This window comes from Hibiscus syriacus, unplaced genomic scaffold, assembly GCF_006381635.1.
Source record: "Hibiscus syriacus cultivar Baekdansim isolate YM2019G1 unplaced genomic scaffold, ASM638163v2 tig00116989_pilon, whole genome shotgun sequence".
Lineage (NCBI taxonomy): Eukaryota > Viridiplantae > Streptophyta > Magnoliopsida > Malvales > Malvaceae > Hibiscus > Hibiscus syriacus.
In genome coordinates this window covers 2,584,621-2,604,004 of record NW_024063508.1, presented here as the reverse complement: position 1 = coordinate 2,604,004, position 19,384 = coordinate 2,584,621, and the positions used below count along the sequence as shown (strand labels likewise).

At 32.1% G+C, this 19,384-nt stretch overlaps 1 protein-coding gene across 1 annotated transcript; it reads left to right on the top strand.

Annotated features, from left to right (window-relative positions):
* The first annotated feature begins 13,895 nt into the window (after positions 1–13,895).
* LOC120193219 (60S ribosomal protein L10-like) lies at positions 13,896–14,338 on the top strand. The gene has a single exon (XM_039195775.1). The coding sequence runs from the start codon at positions 13,907–13,909 to the stop codon at positions 14,336–14,338; it is 432 nt and encodes a 143-aa protein (XP_039051706.1). The 5' UTR covers positions 13,896–13,906.
* The last annotated feature ends 5,046 nt before the right edge of the window (positions 14,339–19,384 follow it).

Genomic DNA, 19,384 nt, shown 5'->3' with positions numbered 1-19,384 from the left:
GTTTTGCAGGTTATTTGATGGAAAATTGGCATATCAAGTCAGTTTTATGTGTTAATATATTTTATACGATTAAACTCATATTTTGATCTTTTATGAAATAATTATGATTTAATATGCCTCATTTATTATATTATGCCCATTAAGTGAATACTTAGCGTGTAATGATTTTCACGCGTAGGTAATAGCGTACGATCAGAGTGAGGAGTGCAACTAATATCATATGTCAAGCATTGTTTCATCAATTACATTATGACATCTCTAGATGTTTATTTTGATATTACTAGTTGGCATGTACTTAGATATTATATGATAGTCTGATAGGACATATGATAATTGGTTTGTAATATTATATTATATTATATTTGAACTTAAGTTACAATGTGATGGGTTTCAAAATGCTATTTATATATTAGTAGTTACTGAATGGACAATTTAAATGTTATAATATGAAATCATTTTATAAAAAATATTTTACTAGTTTTCAAGTACAGTAATGTTTTAAAAGTCATCTATAACTCGTGTACGAGGACATATAATGGGAATGGGCGTTATATTTATTGGTATCAGAGCTATAGGTTTAGCTAATTATGGCCCAAAAATGAGTGTATTTTGTGTGAAAAGTGTGTATGTGTCGCTAGGATGTCAAAGATTTTGAAATGGTGTCGATATGATATGATTGTTGTCACTTCTTACTAACTTAAGTTGTTATTATGTGTGTTGTGTTAGATGTCAGAAACTAAGAATAAAGTTAAGAAAAATAATAATGTTGAAAGAATATAAAGATTGAAATCGATCCAATTAGATCCAATAGGACTTTAGTATCTCACCTTAGAAGAATTGGAGCTGTAAGGGATTTTCCTCCATTCTGCGGAAGAAATGCCCTAGCGTTTAATGAAATTACTGCATTAGAATAATCCATTAAAAAGTTTAAATGGATCATAAGAGAAATTGAATCAGATAAGGATCCATAGATTATTGAATTTACTGATGACTCTGAGGTTTTTACATGTAAGCCTAAATATTTGAGGAAAATATAAGTTAAGCATTAAGTTTCTTAAAGAATTGTTTGATTTGAGTTAATTATGAGTTAGAGAAAATAAGTAAGTGGTAAGTAAATTGTTTGTTAAAAAGTTTAACGAAAGCTAAGCTCTTAGTGAATCATATAATACTTATGTTATCAATTGAAAGAATTTAAAGTGAGTTTGAATGAGAGTATATGTTGAGCTTTATGGACTTGATAGAATTACCTTGTAAAGGTAAATCTTTGGAATGATTGATTACCCCTACCATGTTGAATGAATTGTCGCTTAGAGCAATTGAATTTTAAAGAACTCAAAAAGTTTCGAGATATTTGTGGTAGGGAAAAAGAGTAAATTTGATTTCTAATGTGATTTTAGCTTCAACTCCTATAAAGTTATTGCTACTAGGTTAGTCAAGCCTTACTAGTAAAAGAGGTGGATACTCAAGCTTTCATGGTTAAGCTGGAAGATATCTCAACTGTTTGAGAGTATCCAAAAATGTACTCTTAAAAGTTACCTGGAATATTTCTATATTGAGATGAAGAAATTAAAATATAGATGTTACCAAGTATTGTGTTTATATCTATAGCTGTACCGAATGACTCTGACTGAGCTCAGAGAATTAAAGGCATAGTTAGTAGAATTGTTAAGACCACAAATTTACTTTACAAAATAAAACTGCCCAGGACAGGACAAGGAGTTTCGGTACTCCTTTAATGAGTATTGATACTTCCTTTAATATTTTTAAATAAAACTAGCCGTTGGGCCTGACAGTTCGATATTATGACCATGGTATCGATATTACTATGTAAAGTAGTATCGGTACCCCTTTGGGTATTGGTACCTATTTTGTATTCTGGAATGAGTAAGCTGGTAGTATCGTTACTACCTAGAGAGTATCAATACTTCTCTTACCTTTGGTATCAATACCATATGAACAATATTTGCACTGTTCATATAGTATCGATACTATAAGAACAGTATCGATACTTCGTAGTGAAAATTGTTTTGTGATCAAATTCAAGGTTAATGGAATTTGAATTATTTTTGAAAACTTTGAAGAAATTCAATCAAGTCCAAAAACATTTTTCCTTAATTTTTTATATCAAAATATTATAAAACATGGTTCAACAATGTCTATCGCAAAGTAGAGAGTGCAATATACGAGTATACTCATTGATGCATTATTTGTGATAGCTTGAGCATTCTATTGAATACATTTAGTATGCTTTATTTGTTAGTGTGACACTAGGCTAGTTAGGTTAGCATTTGAAATTTTTTTCCTTAGGCAGGTTAGTAGAGGATTAATCGAGGGGCCTTTTGATATATTGAGATATAGACCGAGTATAACAAATTACGTCTTGAGTTATTCTTTTGAGGGCAAGTATACTTGTGGTTCCTTGTACTTTTTGAGTCATAACTTTATTTAGAATACTAGTCTGTATATTTTGAATTATTATTTTTAGGAACTCCTGGTGTAAACAATTTTATATAAATGTGGTAGATTTATTTTACCATGAGCACTTTCAAGAAAAACCATTTCAAGTAAGAAATTAAAGAAAAATTTTGGTTTGCTACTTTGGTGGTTTCGTGTAGTATTCTAGTCGGTCAATTGTGTGTAGTATTGGGTTAGGGTATTACATTTAGTGGTATCAGAGCGTCAGGATTAGACATTAGGAATCGTGGGTCAGAGTTAGTAAGAGTTTATAAGTATACATGCCTATAAGAATGTTAAGAGTACTTCTATTTCTGAATATAGATAATAACTCCTCATTTTTATTTTTATTTCAGAGTTTAGACATGGATGAGAGCCCAGGCCATAGTCAGGATGGTAGGCACAAGAGTATGGCCTTCCTTGAGGGCGATTTATGCAACGATTTCATCCCTAAGATAGAGTTCGAGGACCCTAAGGACGAAGGGGTCAAGGAGATAACCTTTTTCAGGGATCTGACCGCTAGCTTGAGGCGTATAGCTAGAGCCATACTCACGATGCCTGCCACCTTACCTACCTAGCCAATTCCGCCAGCCCCACCCTCTGTAGCCCAGCATGACTCCCCAGTTTTGAAAAATAAATTTTAACAAGTTTGGAAAAGTAAATATATTGTAACTTTTAAAAAGAGAAGGATATTTGTGAAATAATTCTTTTGTTTCAAGGGCAATTTAGTCCAAACTAATGGGAATGATAAATACCTAAATAATGGGTGGGAATGATATTCCCGGTAAAACACCCACAAAATTTTATTGTTTAGAATGATTTATTACTCCCTATTAGAAATATTTTCAGTCAAAATTTGATTATTAGATTCTAGAAAACTTTTCCTTATAATCATCTTTTCCACTATTCAAACATCCCCTAAGGGTAAACTATAATAAGAGACCTCAAACCTAGTAAAGGAGTAATTTTACAATCATTAAAACCAGCAGCAAAAAGCAGCTTCACTCAATTTTCTTCTTGTCTCCATATGTGAAAATACATCAACAATGGCCTTGTCCATGGTTCTTGTGCCACCTCTAACATTCATTATCAAATTTATAATAAGAATAAAAGAGAGACAAATAATAATATAAAAGATATAAATATTACTTTTAAATTATTTGTATTTATGAATTTCAAAAACAATATTATAAGGATAAAATTATAAACATAATGTTAGTAATACTAGAGAAAAATTGTTAATCGAATTTGTAACACCCTAAACCCAAATGGGCCTAAAGTGCTAAATTGGGTTGCCGTGACAACCCCTGATTTTCAAAACATGTTTCGTTTTCTTTTAAAACATGTTGAATGGTTTCATAAATAAAACATAAATAATTGTTATAAAAATATCTTATAAAACAAATCTCCATGTAATACCTCAAATTTTGGTTAGTGACCAAAATATAAATTTTTAAAGTTTGGTAACCAAAGTATAAAGTTAGAAAAGTTTAGGTACCAAAAAGGTAATTTTCAAAAAGTTAGGTAATTTGACCCCTTAAATAAATAGTTCACCCTTAATTGTGGGGTTTTTTGGGAAATATATTTTGGATCCGGAGTTTATGTTAAAAGCTATAAAGTGTTAAAGTCCGGTAAAAATTTGGTAAATCGAATCGAATAAAAAAATTGGGAAAAATTGAAGGTTATTAAATCAAGCTTAAAAATGTTATTTCTTAATGTTAAAATTAAGAAAAATAATATGGATCATTGGATTTGAGAAATTATTGCCATGATTATTTTGGTTTGTTGGATGAAAAATGGCAATATTGAAATTTTGGAAATATTGCATGGGTAAAGTTGGAAAGGGTGAATTAATTGGCTTATATTTGACTTTATAAGGATGATAAGGGTTATGTGGCTTGGTAGTAAGGTAAATATCAAGTTTCATTAAGGGTAAATTGGACATTTCTCATTAAATGAATATTATATTAATTTAAGCTTAAATATAAAGTAAATTAACATGAAATTAAGGATAAATTTCATGAAACCAAGCTATTTTTCAGCTCCATTTCGTGCTCACCAATACATATGTAAGATAATTTTTTTTTTTTAAAATTTTGAGCAATTTCCTTTGGATTTTGGATCGAGCTGTGAGCTAGAAAATTATTTTATTCAATAAATGCTATAATTTGGTACCATTATTGCATGCTATTTTGGTTTGTGTTCAAAGATACCAAATTCTAAGGTTTATGTTCATACTAGAGTTTCATGATTTGATGAAAGATTTAGATGTTATTGAGGTTGTAGAATCATTTACAAGCGTATGTTGATTTTGGCCTAACCCTAGATCTGGGGAAAGATTATGATTTGATGAAATTAAGTTAGGTCTTTGAATGTAGAGATTTTATAATGTTGAATAGAGGTTGGTTTCATGCTTGAATCAAGTGAAAACATTGAACCCCTAACACATATATGGTTCGACCTTGAGGAAATAAGTTGGAAAAAATTTTAGAAAAAAATACCATGGCTTAAAAATGATATTTGAAAGGTTCTACAAGCCTTATAAAATTTTTAGGTCATTTTGTAAATTTTCAAAAGTTGAGGGACCTATTTGGAAAATTGAAAAATTATGGGCTTAAAGTTTAATTACTCTATAATTGATGTAAATTGGTGGAGATTATAGTTTGAGGGCTGAAATTGAAGTTAAAATGTGAAATTTATCCATTTTGAAAATTTGACAAAGTATAAGTACTAAATGGTAAATTTTGAAAAAGTTAGTGGCTTAAGTGGTAATTATGGTATTGCTAAGATATTAGGCTGGAAATTTAATGCTGGAAATTTATTGGGCTTAGTTGGGCCTTGAATTGAAGGAAATAATGGAGAGGGCCCAATATGAGTAAAAAGGAAACTTTAAGATGAATTTTAGTAAAATTCGCAAAATAATAATACTTTTGGGTATTATTATCATGTATAAAAAGTTAGTAAGAGTACTAACATGTCTTTTATATTTGTATGTTCTTGTATGAACGCTTGTGTAGATCATGATCACAACTGTGATACAAGCAAAGCGAAAGGTAATGAAAAAGTCCAAAAGTAATTGGATATTGACGGTACGGCATAATAATGAGGCATACCAGGTGAGTGCCTTTATTATGTATTTATATGATATGAGGAAGACTTACGATGAGTTAACAACGAGTATTTTTATTTAAATATGTTTTAACGCATTTTGAAATATTTTCATCAAGTTTATGAAAATGATTTTACGAATGATTTTAAGTTATGAACTGCCCTAAAATGAATGGATGTGTTTCACACAAATTATTATTTATTTATGGTTTGGAATAAATGTTTAACATGTGATTTGGATTTTAAAGCCTATTATATGAACATAGAGAGTCATAGGTGCAATAGTAATACCGAAAATAAGGTGGTTTTGTAGTAGTACTTTTTGTAATGTACCACTTTTTATTAATTGTCATGTATTTTCGTTGATTGAATGCATTTAAATAATTAGGTGACCTGATTGATAAGAATTCAAAAATAGTAGTCAAAATAAAAAGGACTATAGTTTGGTGGTTACTTGTATAGTTTACCCTTGATTTTATTAATTAATTGATTTTGTTAATGGCTTTATTCGTTTTAGCCTCAAACTTCTACTCGTAAATTATCTATCCATCTCTAAATTCCCTTCAGATAAAGGTAAAATAACCTTTTTAGTCATATAATTTAATCCCTTCATCTTAAGTAGGCGTGTATTCAGTTTGGTTTTTCATTAAAACATGAACCGAATCGCACTTTGTAGGTTTTTAAAAATGGAAACTAAAATCGAAATCGAATGGCATAAAAACTATGATTTTTTATTCAACTCAATTAGAGGATTTTATTGTTCACTATTTTTCAAACTCAACCTCCAAAAAAGTAAATTTAAAGCTTAAATCGAGTGTAAATATTATCGAAACGTTTTTCTCTCTCTAGATTTTAAAAAACACACTTTTTTAATTATCTCTTTTGGTTAATTTTTAATTAAAAAGTAATGTGATTTAAAAAAATTTCTCGCTTCTAAAAAAATTAGGGATCCCCTTTTAAAATTAAAACATATAGTTCGAGGAGTCCCTACCAATCTTTAATTAGGGTGTGATTGGGCACCCAAAAGCGTATTTTTTTTATTTTAATAAAAATATTAATTTTAATTAAAATAAAAATTTTGAGGTATGCGTTACCAAAATTTGAGTTTGGGAGTCGATTACGCGTGGGGAAGGATTAGCACCCCACAACGCTCTAAATCGGTACCAAGTCGATTAATTAATTGTCTTTGCATTGAAATTTCACAAATTCAAATTTAATTTAGCTTATGATCCCATAAAACAACACTTTATGAATTTTAAAATGAAACCTAATCATATTTAATTATTTCTTATCGAGAAGAAACGACCCCTCATACCTTGAGGTAATCAATTCTTACTCCAATCGAAATAAAGAAATATTACAGTTCCATCGTAATATTCAAATGCATAAAAACAAATTAAATTAAAAATTATCAATCCTTTTTATAAAGAAGAAATATATTCGATTATTTAAAGACGTCGAGATCGGACCTTAGATAAGTTCTAGCAATATTTTCTCGAAGAATTTAAATAAACGAATATTTCTTTTTTTTTTTTGTTTCCAAATTTTAGATGTGGTCAAATTTTAGGATTTTACCTAATGGGGTACATATTTTGTTTTAAAATTGTCAAAAGTGACATTCTCATAAGTTAAGACAATCATCTCACGTCAATTTTAAAAAGAAAAGGTATTACCCTTAGTCAAATTGTTTGATGTAGTCAAGTTATGCTTATGATGATATCATATTTTTAAGATACATGCAATTAAATCTATATGTAAATAATCAAATAAATTCATATGATTTTTATACATTAAATCGGTCAGCATAGTCAAACAACACAAGCCCATTAAATGCGAATAAATGCTAATCACTATGAAATACTCACCTAATTGTACATATAACTTTACATTATGCATGCCTTCATGAGATATAGATTTACATGCATTGTATATATATATATTACAACTTGATATATATGAACAATGATTGATAAACATAAAATAAACGACGTACGCAATATATATATATATATTTACATCTTATAAGCATATACCCACGCACATCAAAGACGAGGAATAAATCATAACCCAATAACATTCTAAGTTAGCACGAATCATTAGGATTTCAACACAAATTACTTGACCTACATAGGTAAGATACTGAAAGTGGATATGCGCACAAAATAGGGGAAAATAGTGCATTTGAATCAAAAGGAACGATAGTCGAATCAGAACCAAACAATCAACATACAGGGGACTAAAATACAACTTGGTAAGATCACATGTCAAATGCAAAAATAGGATAAAATTAAATACAACTCAGTATTGGACTAAAAGGAAAAGCGCAAAAAATAAAGAGGTAAATTAGAAACGTAAAAAAGCTTGGATTTAGGGACTAAAATAAAAACAAAAGTGGCCCAGACGGTTAATAATCCACGCGGGGACGGGCAACCCTAAACCTCCCCAGACTCCACCGTTTTGGAAACGCTATATATATACATGTTATTCCGGGTGCCAAATTACCCTAAACCCCATTTGCCTTCCAAAAACAACCCCGAGAACAGGACCTAACCTAACCTCTCTGAACCGACGCCTCTCTTCCCCTGAACCCTTCTCTTTTCTTCCTACCATCCGGCAAAGGCAGTCATTGTGGCTACCACCTCCAATCGACCCCGATGAGGGGTTAAACAAACCCCAATCGAACCTTTTTCGAAAGCCCCCAAATGCCTAGACCTAGTTCTTTCGACCGGATCCCCCCAAAAGCTACACGAGACCCATCGATGAAACCCCAGAAGAGAAGAAAGCTTAACCTCAGCGACTTAACGGCGTCTGGATGGTGGGAGGCAGCGACGACATTCCAGATGCCTCTCTTGAAGCTGGGTTATTTGTATACTCTGTGATTTGAAAGGAAAGAAATGAGAAAGGCTTTGTATTGCTCACTGTATAAAAAACGAAGGGGAAGCCCTCTGTTTACACTGTATTTTTCCAATATCGGGGAAGAAGACCCTTTACAATCTCATTTTATTCGAGTTTTATACCCTTTTTTCTGTTACAAAAAATCCTTTGTAAATTTTTTTCACTCGCGTTTTTTCTGTCATCTTTTACGTGAGCTGTTTATGAGGCTTTTGGAGACGTTTCTGGACTTGCTAGCGGTTACTGGTGGGACCAACCGGTTGCACAATCTGGTGACGACGTGGAGATTCCATCGTGGCTTGGAGGCGACTGCTGAGTGAAGAGGCAGAGCTGGCGGCGACAGTTGCAAGCAAAGGTGACTGGTTTCCCTAACCCTCAACTTTTGGGCTGCAGATATGCCTCCAACCGGTTGGGTCTAGGAACATTGGGGCTTGTAACGTGGTTTGGGGTTTGGACCCATGTTGGGTCTTTGTAGTGTTCTACAAAATAATAAAATTATATTAATATTTAATAATTATAATAATAAAAAATAAAAATGATAAAAAAATTTCGGACAAAACGAGTGTCTACAAATATATAAATTTAAATTTACAAAAAATATTTTTAGTTTTAATATTTTATTTATTTAAATTTGTCTTATAATAAATTCAAAATGAATGTGTTTTTTATACTTATTATCTTTTTTAATTCGATTTAATTCGGTTCAAACGGTTACTATATGAAAAAATTAAAACAGAACTGAATTATATATTTATTTTTTTAAACAGAATCGAAACTGTATTACAAATTAAAAAATCCAAATTGAATTGAATCAAATAATCTTACTCGAATTGATTTTTTTTTTATTTTTCTTGATTTCATTGCTCAACCCTAAATTCAAGTCTCAAGGTCCTTCAAACTTGATACTACCTTAGCATCATAGACTATTTAAAAAGTAAGATCCTTCAAATTATTTTGTACAATTTATCCAAAAATAATTAATTTATCTTTTATTTTGAACAGTATGAGATGATACTTATATACGTGATAACTCCATAAAAAGATTATATTTTGGGTCTTTTTACTTAAGTTATTGATTCTCTAAAAGCTATTCTCATAAGCATTTTAGTTGCATTTAAGGCATTTCATTGCATGTGGTGGAAAGTCTTGTTGCGACTAGTTTCTATTGATATAACTAATGAAGTTGATGAAAAGGATTGTGTGTTGGTTGTGATTATACAGGTGATGGGAAATGATCGAGGAAAGAATTATTTTCCATGAAAATTTTAAAGTGAGGGCCAAAGGAACTGATGATGATGACCGTGAAGAATTTTTCATCGTAACAAGTTTTTCTTTCAAGTCTGGATGCAATACAAGACAAAGTACCTGACGTCATGCAACCAGTTGTCCAATGCACCTCATGTGAACCACCTGCCTCTACTGATAATTTAGGACCACTGTCAGCTGCCATGATATCACATTTTGGGCATGAATTGAAGGACATTTGAGGGAATTTAAAGGGCACAAAACCCTAGAAATTCCTCACTATAAATAGGAAATGATGCCCACGACTTTAAAGAGACACTTTTACCTACCCTAAAAGCTTTAGAAAGGCGACTGCAACACCTTCTTCTCCATCGTTCTTCTCTTTTCCTTTCTTGGTGTCCTCAATAGTCGGGCTTCACCGGAGTAGCAACTAGGCCCTCAAGAGGGGTTAGTCCGCTGGAGCGGTCCATGGTGGTGGTCTGAATATCACGACAATAGCCCTTTGTTAGGAGTTTTTCTTCGCCTTGTTTTTCATTTCTTATATTTTTAATGGGCTTGTACTTAATGACGATTTGGAATGATTTTAGCCACACCATGAACTGATCTATTTGGTGTTGGATATGTTGAGATGATGTTTTTATTTTGTGTTTAATGGATGATTAAGTATGTTTATGTTTCATGTTGCTTTGTTAATTGTTTTAACTTTATGTCGTAGCATTGTAAGAGCTTTTGAGAGATTGCCATGACATAAAATTCTTAGTCTTTATAAGAGCTATTGAGATATAGTCATTTTTCTAAGAGTAGATACCTAATATCGAGATATTTAGATTAGATCTACGTGAATAAGGGAACTAATCTGGGATGTTGAGGTTTTAATCCGCCTTAGAGATAAGGAAAGGGTTTCAAACAACTAAAAGGGATAATACTTAATCGATAGGCTAGGATCACAATTTACGCTGAGAGGTATTTCCGTGGTAATAGTTTTATCAGGTTCCTTACTAGAGATAGCCTAAGATCACTTTTAGTAAATCATGTCGGGCAGCATAGGCATAGTTTACTTAGATCATCCTAGACATAGAATAATTTTTTGTCGTAGCAAATCCAACCCAAGTGCTCCGTTAGAAGCTTGATTGTGTGAGTTTTTCAATCTATATTAAGAAATCATATATTTCTTGCCTTAGCAATTTCCTATTATTTACTCTTGCATAAATTTCTTGCCACGACACAAAAAATTCATGCTCAATTCACTTTAAAAATAAATTCTTGCCATAACATATTTTTTCATTTGTTCATATCATCATCACATCATTTTCCCTTTGTTTATATCATTACACTTAGACACTTAGGATTAGTTAGTGACACCTTTTCCTAGTTATAGCTTTCTTTAAAGAATTCCCATAATCCTCGTGGAGACGATACTCACTCACTACTATATTACTTGTATCGATTGTGTATACTTGCACATATTTACATTCCATAGCACACACATTTACACGTGATCAATACACAACTACTTGAATTCAAAATCTCTAATATAAGAATATTCTCATAAAATTTAAAATTCTAAAGGACTCAACGTATAATTATAAATTAGTTAAAAAACTAAAGCAAATCATTTAAAATAAAAAGGGTAAACTATACCAGTGACCACCTAACTATTGCCCCTTTTTATTTTGACCACCATTTTTGAAATTTTGTCAATAAGGTCACTCGTCTATTTAAATGCATTCATTTAAGCCACTTGTCGTTAATATTTAATAGAGAAGTTGTTGTGACAGTTAAAATATTTAGTACAATTACACATTTGGTCACTATTACTTAAATATTTTATTAATTTTGTCCTAATTTTAATAAATTAAAATAAACTTAACCCTCAAATCAAATGATACCAATTTATTTTATGTCTGGATAATGGTTTGATAGATTAACCATGCATATTCAATTTCATTTCATTTCGTCTTCTGATTTCTTTTATTGATTCCAGGCAACGACCTTGATGCTGTTTTGAAGGCAAAGCCAGTATTGCCCGAGAAAGAAGCTAGGATTATCGTAGTTCAAATATTTTAAGGCCTTGTATACTTGAACAAAAGAGCACAGAAGATTATCCATTATTATTTGAAGCCGGACAATGTTCTCTTTGATGAGTTCGGTATAACAAAAGTGACTGATTTTGGTCTTAGGAAAATCGTGGAGGATGATGTTGGATCCCAGGGTATGGAATTTACATCCCAGAGAGCTGGAACATATTGGTAAGTAAGCCGTTTATTGTCCTTCCTTGAAAATGTCTACCTTTGCTTTATTTTTTTTCTCCCCAGTTTTGCTGCAATTTCTTCTCATCTTATGTCAGTTATCTTCAAAATGTAACTTTTGTTTACACTGCATATTTCGAACTTGAAAGTAGTAATGAATACCAGTTGAATGGTAAATCTAACCTTTGAGAAGGACTTGAGTAAAAAAGAAATTCACATCTACAGTGTTGCATGTTGAATTTAATACTGTAGAAAGGAGCATATGATTTGATATATTATTGAAACAAGAGTGTTTATTTCACATAGCACCATTTGATTTGGATGTTAAGTTTATTTTAATTTATTAAAATTACGATCAAATTGATAGAATATATAAGTAGCATAGACCAAATGTGTAATAATATCAAATATTTTAATTGCCACATCAGCTTTTCCGTTAAATATTAAAGACAAATGGCTTAATTGAATGCATTTAAATAATTAAGTGATCTGATTGACAAAATTTCAAAAATGATGGTCAAAATAAAAGGGACAATAAATAAGTGGTTACTGGTATAGTTTACCCTTTTGTTTTTCATGTTCATTGAGTCCTTAAATTAGCAGGACCCCTAAGGGGGTGTTTGGTTCAAGGAATGTGGATGGGAATCCCACATTCCCATGTTTGGTTGGCCGGGAATCTCATTCCCGATAATGTTTTATTACCAATAGTAGATTTTTTGGTGTATATTACCGGGAATGTCATTATCTCCCATCCCTTAGGTATTGTAACATTACCGGCGTTTTGGACTAAAATGCCCTTAAATTTTTATTTTTTTTCAAAAATATCATTCTTCTGTCATTGAATAATAAAAATTCTACGAAGGTTAAATTACAAATTTATCCTTAAATTATTTTAGATTTACAAAAAAAATCTATAATTAAAATTTTATATGAAGTTTAGGGGTTAAATTTTTTTTACCCTTTCATTAAACATTTTTATATTTTTAATTTTGTAAAAAAATTATATAAATTATGAATTTAATTTTTTAAAGAAAATATATAAATATTTTACAATTTGTAATATTATACAAATATAATATTTATCCTTAAATTATTTTAGATTTACAAAAAAATCTATAATTAAAATTTTATAAAGTTTAGGGTTAAATTTTTTTTACCCTTTCATTAAACATTTTTTATATTTTTAATTTTGTAAAAAAATTATAAATATTATGATTTAATTTTTTAAAGAAATAAATATTTTACAATTTGTAATATTATACAAATATATAATAAAGATAATTTGGTCAAATATACATTACAATAATCTTTTATTCCTTTGACCAAACACGGTAATTTTACATTCCTGCTAAACCAACCAAACACAAAATACAACATTCCCAGTAATCCTATTCCCTGGTAATCTTTTATTCCCACTGGTAATCTTACATTCCGTGAACCAAACGCACCCTTAGTTTTATGTTAAATACCCAGAAAATGCACTTTCTATTTACATTTGCAGAACCCCTTTTCAAATGTCTTTCAAACAACCTCGGGAATACCCCTTTTTTCAAGGGTGCAAACCCTAACTAATGTTAAGGTTCGTAGAAACTTATTTTGCGGACAGATGTTCCTACAAGGCATTACGTGAGAAGATTGTAGTATTCTGTGAACTTCTTCCATGTAGGACCCGCAAGGTGTTATCGCCAGATCAAGAACAAGCCATATCCAAAATCTCGATACTGCCGTGGTGTCCCGGATCCTAAGATCAGAATTTATGATGTTGGGATCAGAGTTTCAAATCGTAGTCTCGGTCGCGTTTTCGGTTATTTCGGATTTACCGTGATTACGGCCGTCGCGAGTATTATTGCGGTCGTCGCGAACGCTATTGCGGCCGTCACGGGTAACTCGGATGACGGCGAAATCGCTATATCGCGGCCGAAATCGCGGTCGCGGACCATTTTTTGAAGTCGGTTGGGATGAAGAAGAAAGGTGTTGATGAGTTCCCTTTCTGTGTCCATCTTGTTAGTTGGGAGAAAGAGAATGTCTCGAGTGTGGCATTGGAGGCTGCTCGAATTGCCTGCAACAAGTACATGGCCAAATTTGCTGGGATTGATGCTTTCCACTTGAGGGTGAGGGTTCAGCACTTCCATGTTCTGCGGATCAACAAGATGCTTTCATGTGCTGGGGCTGATAGGCTTCAGACTGGAATGAGGGGTGCTTTCGGGAAACCTCAAGGAAGACGTGCAAGAGTCAACATTGGTCAGGTCCTGCTGTCGGTTCGTTGCAAGGACAGCAACAGCCACCATGCACAGGAGGCCCTCCTCCGTGCAAAGTTCAAGTTTCCCGGTCGTCAAAAGATTATTGTTAGCAGCAAGTGGTATGCATTTTTGTTTCTTACACAGAATTGAAACTCTCGAGTGTATTCAAGATAGATGTCATTTATCTCTTTTCTTTGAACTACATTTTACAACCTTATTAGAACATAATTTTGTATCAGGAAACAGATCTGATACTCTATGTTTTTCTTTTTAATATTTTGAATATATTTGCAACATCATCTCACTCATGTTACGGAAATCTGGTTTAAGATCATTTTGCTGTAATTGTGTTTGTCAGGGGATTCACTAAGTACAACCACGTGCAGATTATCTGAGGTGGAAGTCTGAGAAGAGGATTGTGCCAGGGGTGTGAATGCAAAGGTAGTATAAGACTATGGATATGTTGTAATGTTCTCTCTCTCAAACATTGATTTTACAAATGATTTTTTCTGTGATTTGTTTGTTTAATACATTATATAGCTACTCGTAGCTCTCCCTTCCCTTGATGAAGCTGAATATTTTCTCTTTTGGTACTATTTGTGTTTACTGAACGCTGAAATGCTATTTGCATAGTAGATATGATTATTGGGTTTCTAAAGTGGAAGTTGTGATTTAACATGCAGCTTCTTGGATGTCATGGACCTTTGGCTAATCGCAGGGCTGACTCTGGATATTTTTGGTCCGGGTGAAATAAAAGAAATGAGTCCTAAACAATTTAATTCTTTGCAGAATAGTATGGAAAATATTATGGGCCTTGGGCGGGTGCCCCTCCTGCCCTGGCCCAAGGCCGACCCTGGCTAATCGTCAACCCAGACGAGTTTTCATCAGCTTAGATATTTGGAATATCTGGAAAACTTTGAAGTGCTATCCAAATGTAACACCCATCTCCCTTATACCTTTTTGTACATGAGATACAGATGTCACATCACTTTTAAAATATTTCACCATTTGAAAACTCAAAAATTTTATATTGAAATTTATAACCAAAAACATTTTTATACAACAAGAAAACAATCTTTAAAACTCATTACCAAAGTTATCACTTTAAAATACATTCTAGAGCAACTTTTCTTAATTTCGATTACATGTTAGTAATTTTTTAAATTAACATGATTGTCCTACTGTTACTGATGAGAGTCAACCTTAGACTGATGATAGCTGCTCCTACTCCTAGTACCCGACTAGTCTTTGCTGTTACCTACGCGTGAAATAAACACATGTTAAGTATATACTTAGTGAGACATAAAATTGTAAATAATATGCAATTTATACATAAGTATCTCATGACCATTTAATGACGAACTAAATCGCATACTCCATAAGAATCAGATAAATCATTCTCAGTTAAACTAGATTTTTCTTTCATACAATCATCGAAATCATTCTTATTAATTCCAACATATATATCCTTCTATATATTTTCCCAATTATTCTTTATTTGCCCTATGTACATTAAATGAGAAAGTATTGTACATGTATTGCACCAAAGTGTCAATTGGTCCTTTATCTTTTATAATTATCATGAGTGACACCTTATATACCATTAATATACCGCTATGTATTCTCATTTGTGGCATCCTTTCATGCATATTATGCACTGTTATACATTTTCATTTATGACATCATTTCATGCCAATTATGCACTGTTCTTCATCTAACTTGTATTAGTAGACCTTTCTACCAAAATACACTGTTAGGCATTAGTCTTTTATCCTAAAGGCATTTAACCTTTTTTCTAACTTGCATTAGCACATTTCTGCCAAATGCACAGTTAGGCATTTAGTCTTTTATTTTAGAACAATTTCTACTCTAATAATTACTCATAATATCAATTAACTATTTTAATTTATTATAAACCCTATAATTTTGCACCTGTAGTGCTAACACTGTAATATACCAACTTTCTAGTCATGATAATTTTATTTAGATGCACACGTAGTGCCTATACGGTCGTTCACCAACCTATGATAAATTTCGTGAGTTGTACACATAATGCATGTACGGTTGTTCATCAACATATGATGAATTCCGTAAGTTGCACACATAGTGCCTATACGGTTATTCATCAACATATGATGAATTCTGTGGGTTGCACACATAGTGCCTGTACGGTTGTTCATCAACTCATGATGAATTCCGTGGGTTGCACACATAGTGTCTGTACGGTTGTTCATCAACTCTTGATGAATTTCTTGGGTTGCACACATAGTGCATGTACGGTTGTTCATGAACTCATGATGAATTCCGTGGGTTTCACACATAGTGCATGTACGGTTTTTCATCAACTCGTGATGAATTCCATGGGTCGCACACATAGTGCCTGTATGATTGTTCATCAACTCATGATGAATTTTGTGGGTTGCACACATAGTGCCTGTACGGTTGTTCATCAACTCATGATGAATTTCGTGGGTTGTACACATAGTGCATGTACGGTTTTTCATCAACTCATGATGAATTCCGTGGGTTGCACACATAGTGCCTGTACGGTTGTTTATCAACTCATGATGAATTACGTGGGTTGCACACAGAGTTCCTATAGTACACATAATATTGATATACAATTGCAACATACACTTATAACAACATACATTTATGATTCTTAATGTATATAATAAATGCACTCACCTGGCTTGCCTTGTTATTATATCCAAAACACAAGTCTAACTACTCAGCTACTTTATCTTTGCCTTTCGTTTTACTTGACCCGAGAGCTTGATTACGATCTACACAGGCATCCATTAAAGCCATATACCATACTAAAGGTTAGTATATTTCCTTACATTTATACTTTAATAATAATCAAAGGTACTATTATTTAGATTTCCATAACACTTTCAGCTTATCTTACAATTCTAGGCTCACTACTATCGGTACCCCTACCATAGTATCGATACTACTATACTATGGTATCGATACTCCATTATAGTATCGATACCATTTATGCATTATGACTCAATGGTATCGATACATTCTCCATAGTATCGATACCCCTCTCAGTATCGATACTGAAGCAATCAGTATCGATATTGTTCAGTTGATTTCATCCAAAATAAGTATATAGTATCGATACTGTTCTATCAGTACTGATACCCTTACCAAGCTTTTCCATTTTCAGCCCGATTCTTACCCAAATTTGGTCAAATTTCCTTATATTTACACTCAACAATAACATTAAACTCTTCTTTACTTATCCCAACTAGCTTCCCTTCATTTAACTTCTTTCTCAACCATCTTCTAGTTTTAATCTTACTTAACCCTTCCTTAAGCTTCCATAATACTTAATGTTCCAACAACAACCCACAAATAAGAGGAAGAGATGGTTAAATTAAATCTTACATTTGGTTATGGAGGATGGTCCTTGCACGGGGAAGAAGAAAAGATATAACTCTAATGGTTTAACTTTCCCCTTTTTCTTCCTAAATCCCTAATAAGGAATGAATTTTAAATTCATTTCTCCTTAACCTAATTACCCTTTATATTCATTCATTATACAAATTGGTCATAAACACTATTCCAATCATTTCCTATCTTTTTATCATTTATACAATCGAGTCTTCAAATTTTAAATCTTTTCAATAAAGTCACTGACCTGATATTTGAGGTATTACACCAAAAGCTTACGTGGAACACTTTGTTAAAGTTTATTACAGTTTGTTGTGTTGTGTTGTGTTGGGTATCAAGTTGACAAGATGTTATTGAGGTTCAGAACACTTGGTTTGTTATTCAGTATTCACATTATGGTACCGACTTTGTTTATGGAATTGTATTTTACTGACTAATCCATTTTTGCTTTGTGCATGTCAAAGATATATAATCGCACAAATATGAGCCAAATCGAGCAATGCCCGCATTGTGCATCAAATCACTCAATAATAAATATATGTTTAAAAAGATTATATTTGAACATATAAAAATTTAAGTATCTAAATAATGTGAGAGATTTTAAGTGTTCAAATATAATTTTTTTCAAATATTTAGATAATATATATATATATATATTACCTAATTTATTTCTTTTCTTTTATTTCAACCCAATAGTATTTGTGTCCATATCTTTATTTTACATAATAAAAAATATTAATAAAAAATATCAGATAAAAAAAAACTACAAAACAGAGCCCATAATGATAAGATGAACAATCAATAGCTTTATCGTGTTCTTTTAGCAGCATTTAGGCATGGGTAGGGGCCTAGCTAGTTGCCTTAAAGGAGGTTATTTATTTGACGTGGCAGCTAATGGTACGGGCAACCGTATCTTTCAATATCACCTAAAACACCGACACCTCCCTCTCTTTAATTTCAATTTTCATCGGCGCCAACTTTAACTCCTCTCCTTTATCCCATTTCATTCAGACAAAGCAGCACAAGATGATGAGCAGCTATGCTTTGGGTTTTGAAGTCAGGGTATTGCCTGAAATGAAAACAACAACAATGCCTTAAACATCACGAAACTCCGGTCCAAACCCCCACTCTCAGAGGTTTTTGTTTGCAGAAGAGAATGGTAGACAACATCTGAGAGCAAATTTGTCGGGTGGAACAATTCCCAGACTTCGATTAGTTAGATGTCCTAAATGCCGGTTGGTTCTTCGGGAACTCCCTGATTTCCCTGTTTATAAATGCGGAGGCTGTGATACGGTTCTTTTAGGTAACCCATCTTGCAACTCTTCATAATTCATACTTAATAATCACATGTTAGTATTTGATCAGATTTTTTTAGTCAATTGACGATACACACATCATACAAACATACAGCTCGGACCTGATAACCACATGAAAACTAAACTATCGGTATCTAATAATAAGAGAATGATGACGCCAATAAAAGATTGATTAAACTATGTATTCAATCACCTAACTATTATCATAGTTTCATTTTGATTATCTAACTATTTTTTTTTTCAAAATAATACTTAAAATTATGTTATTTTGTTTCGTTTTGATCACTAACAGTTAAAAAATAAATAAAATTATTAAGATGATAATTTTTTTAATTTTTCAACAATGATGACAATATAAATCTATAGATTAAAGAGGACATGTCAAAGGAAATCCAAATCAAAGAGAAACATAAAGAAGAAGAGTGGTGATTAAAGGGTGTAAGAGAATGATGGGTGATTGAATTAAGGTGCAGAA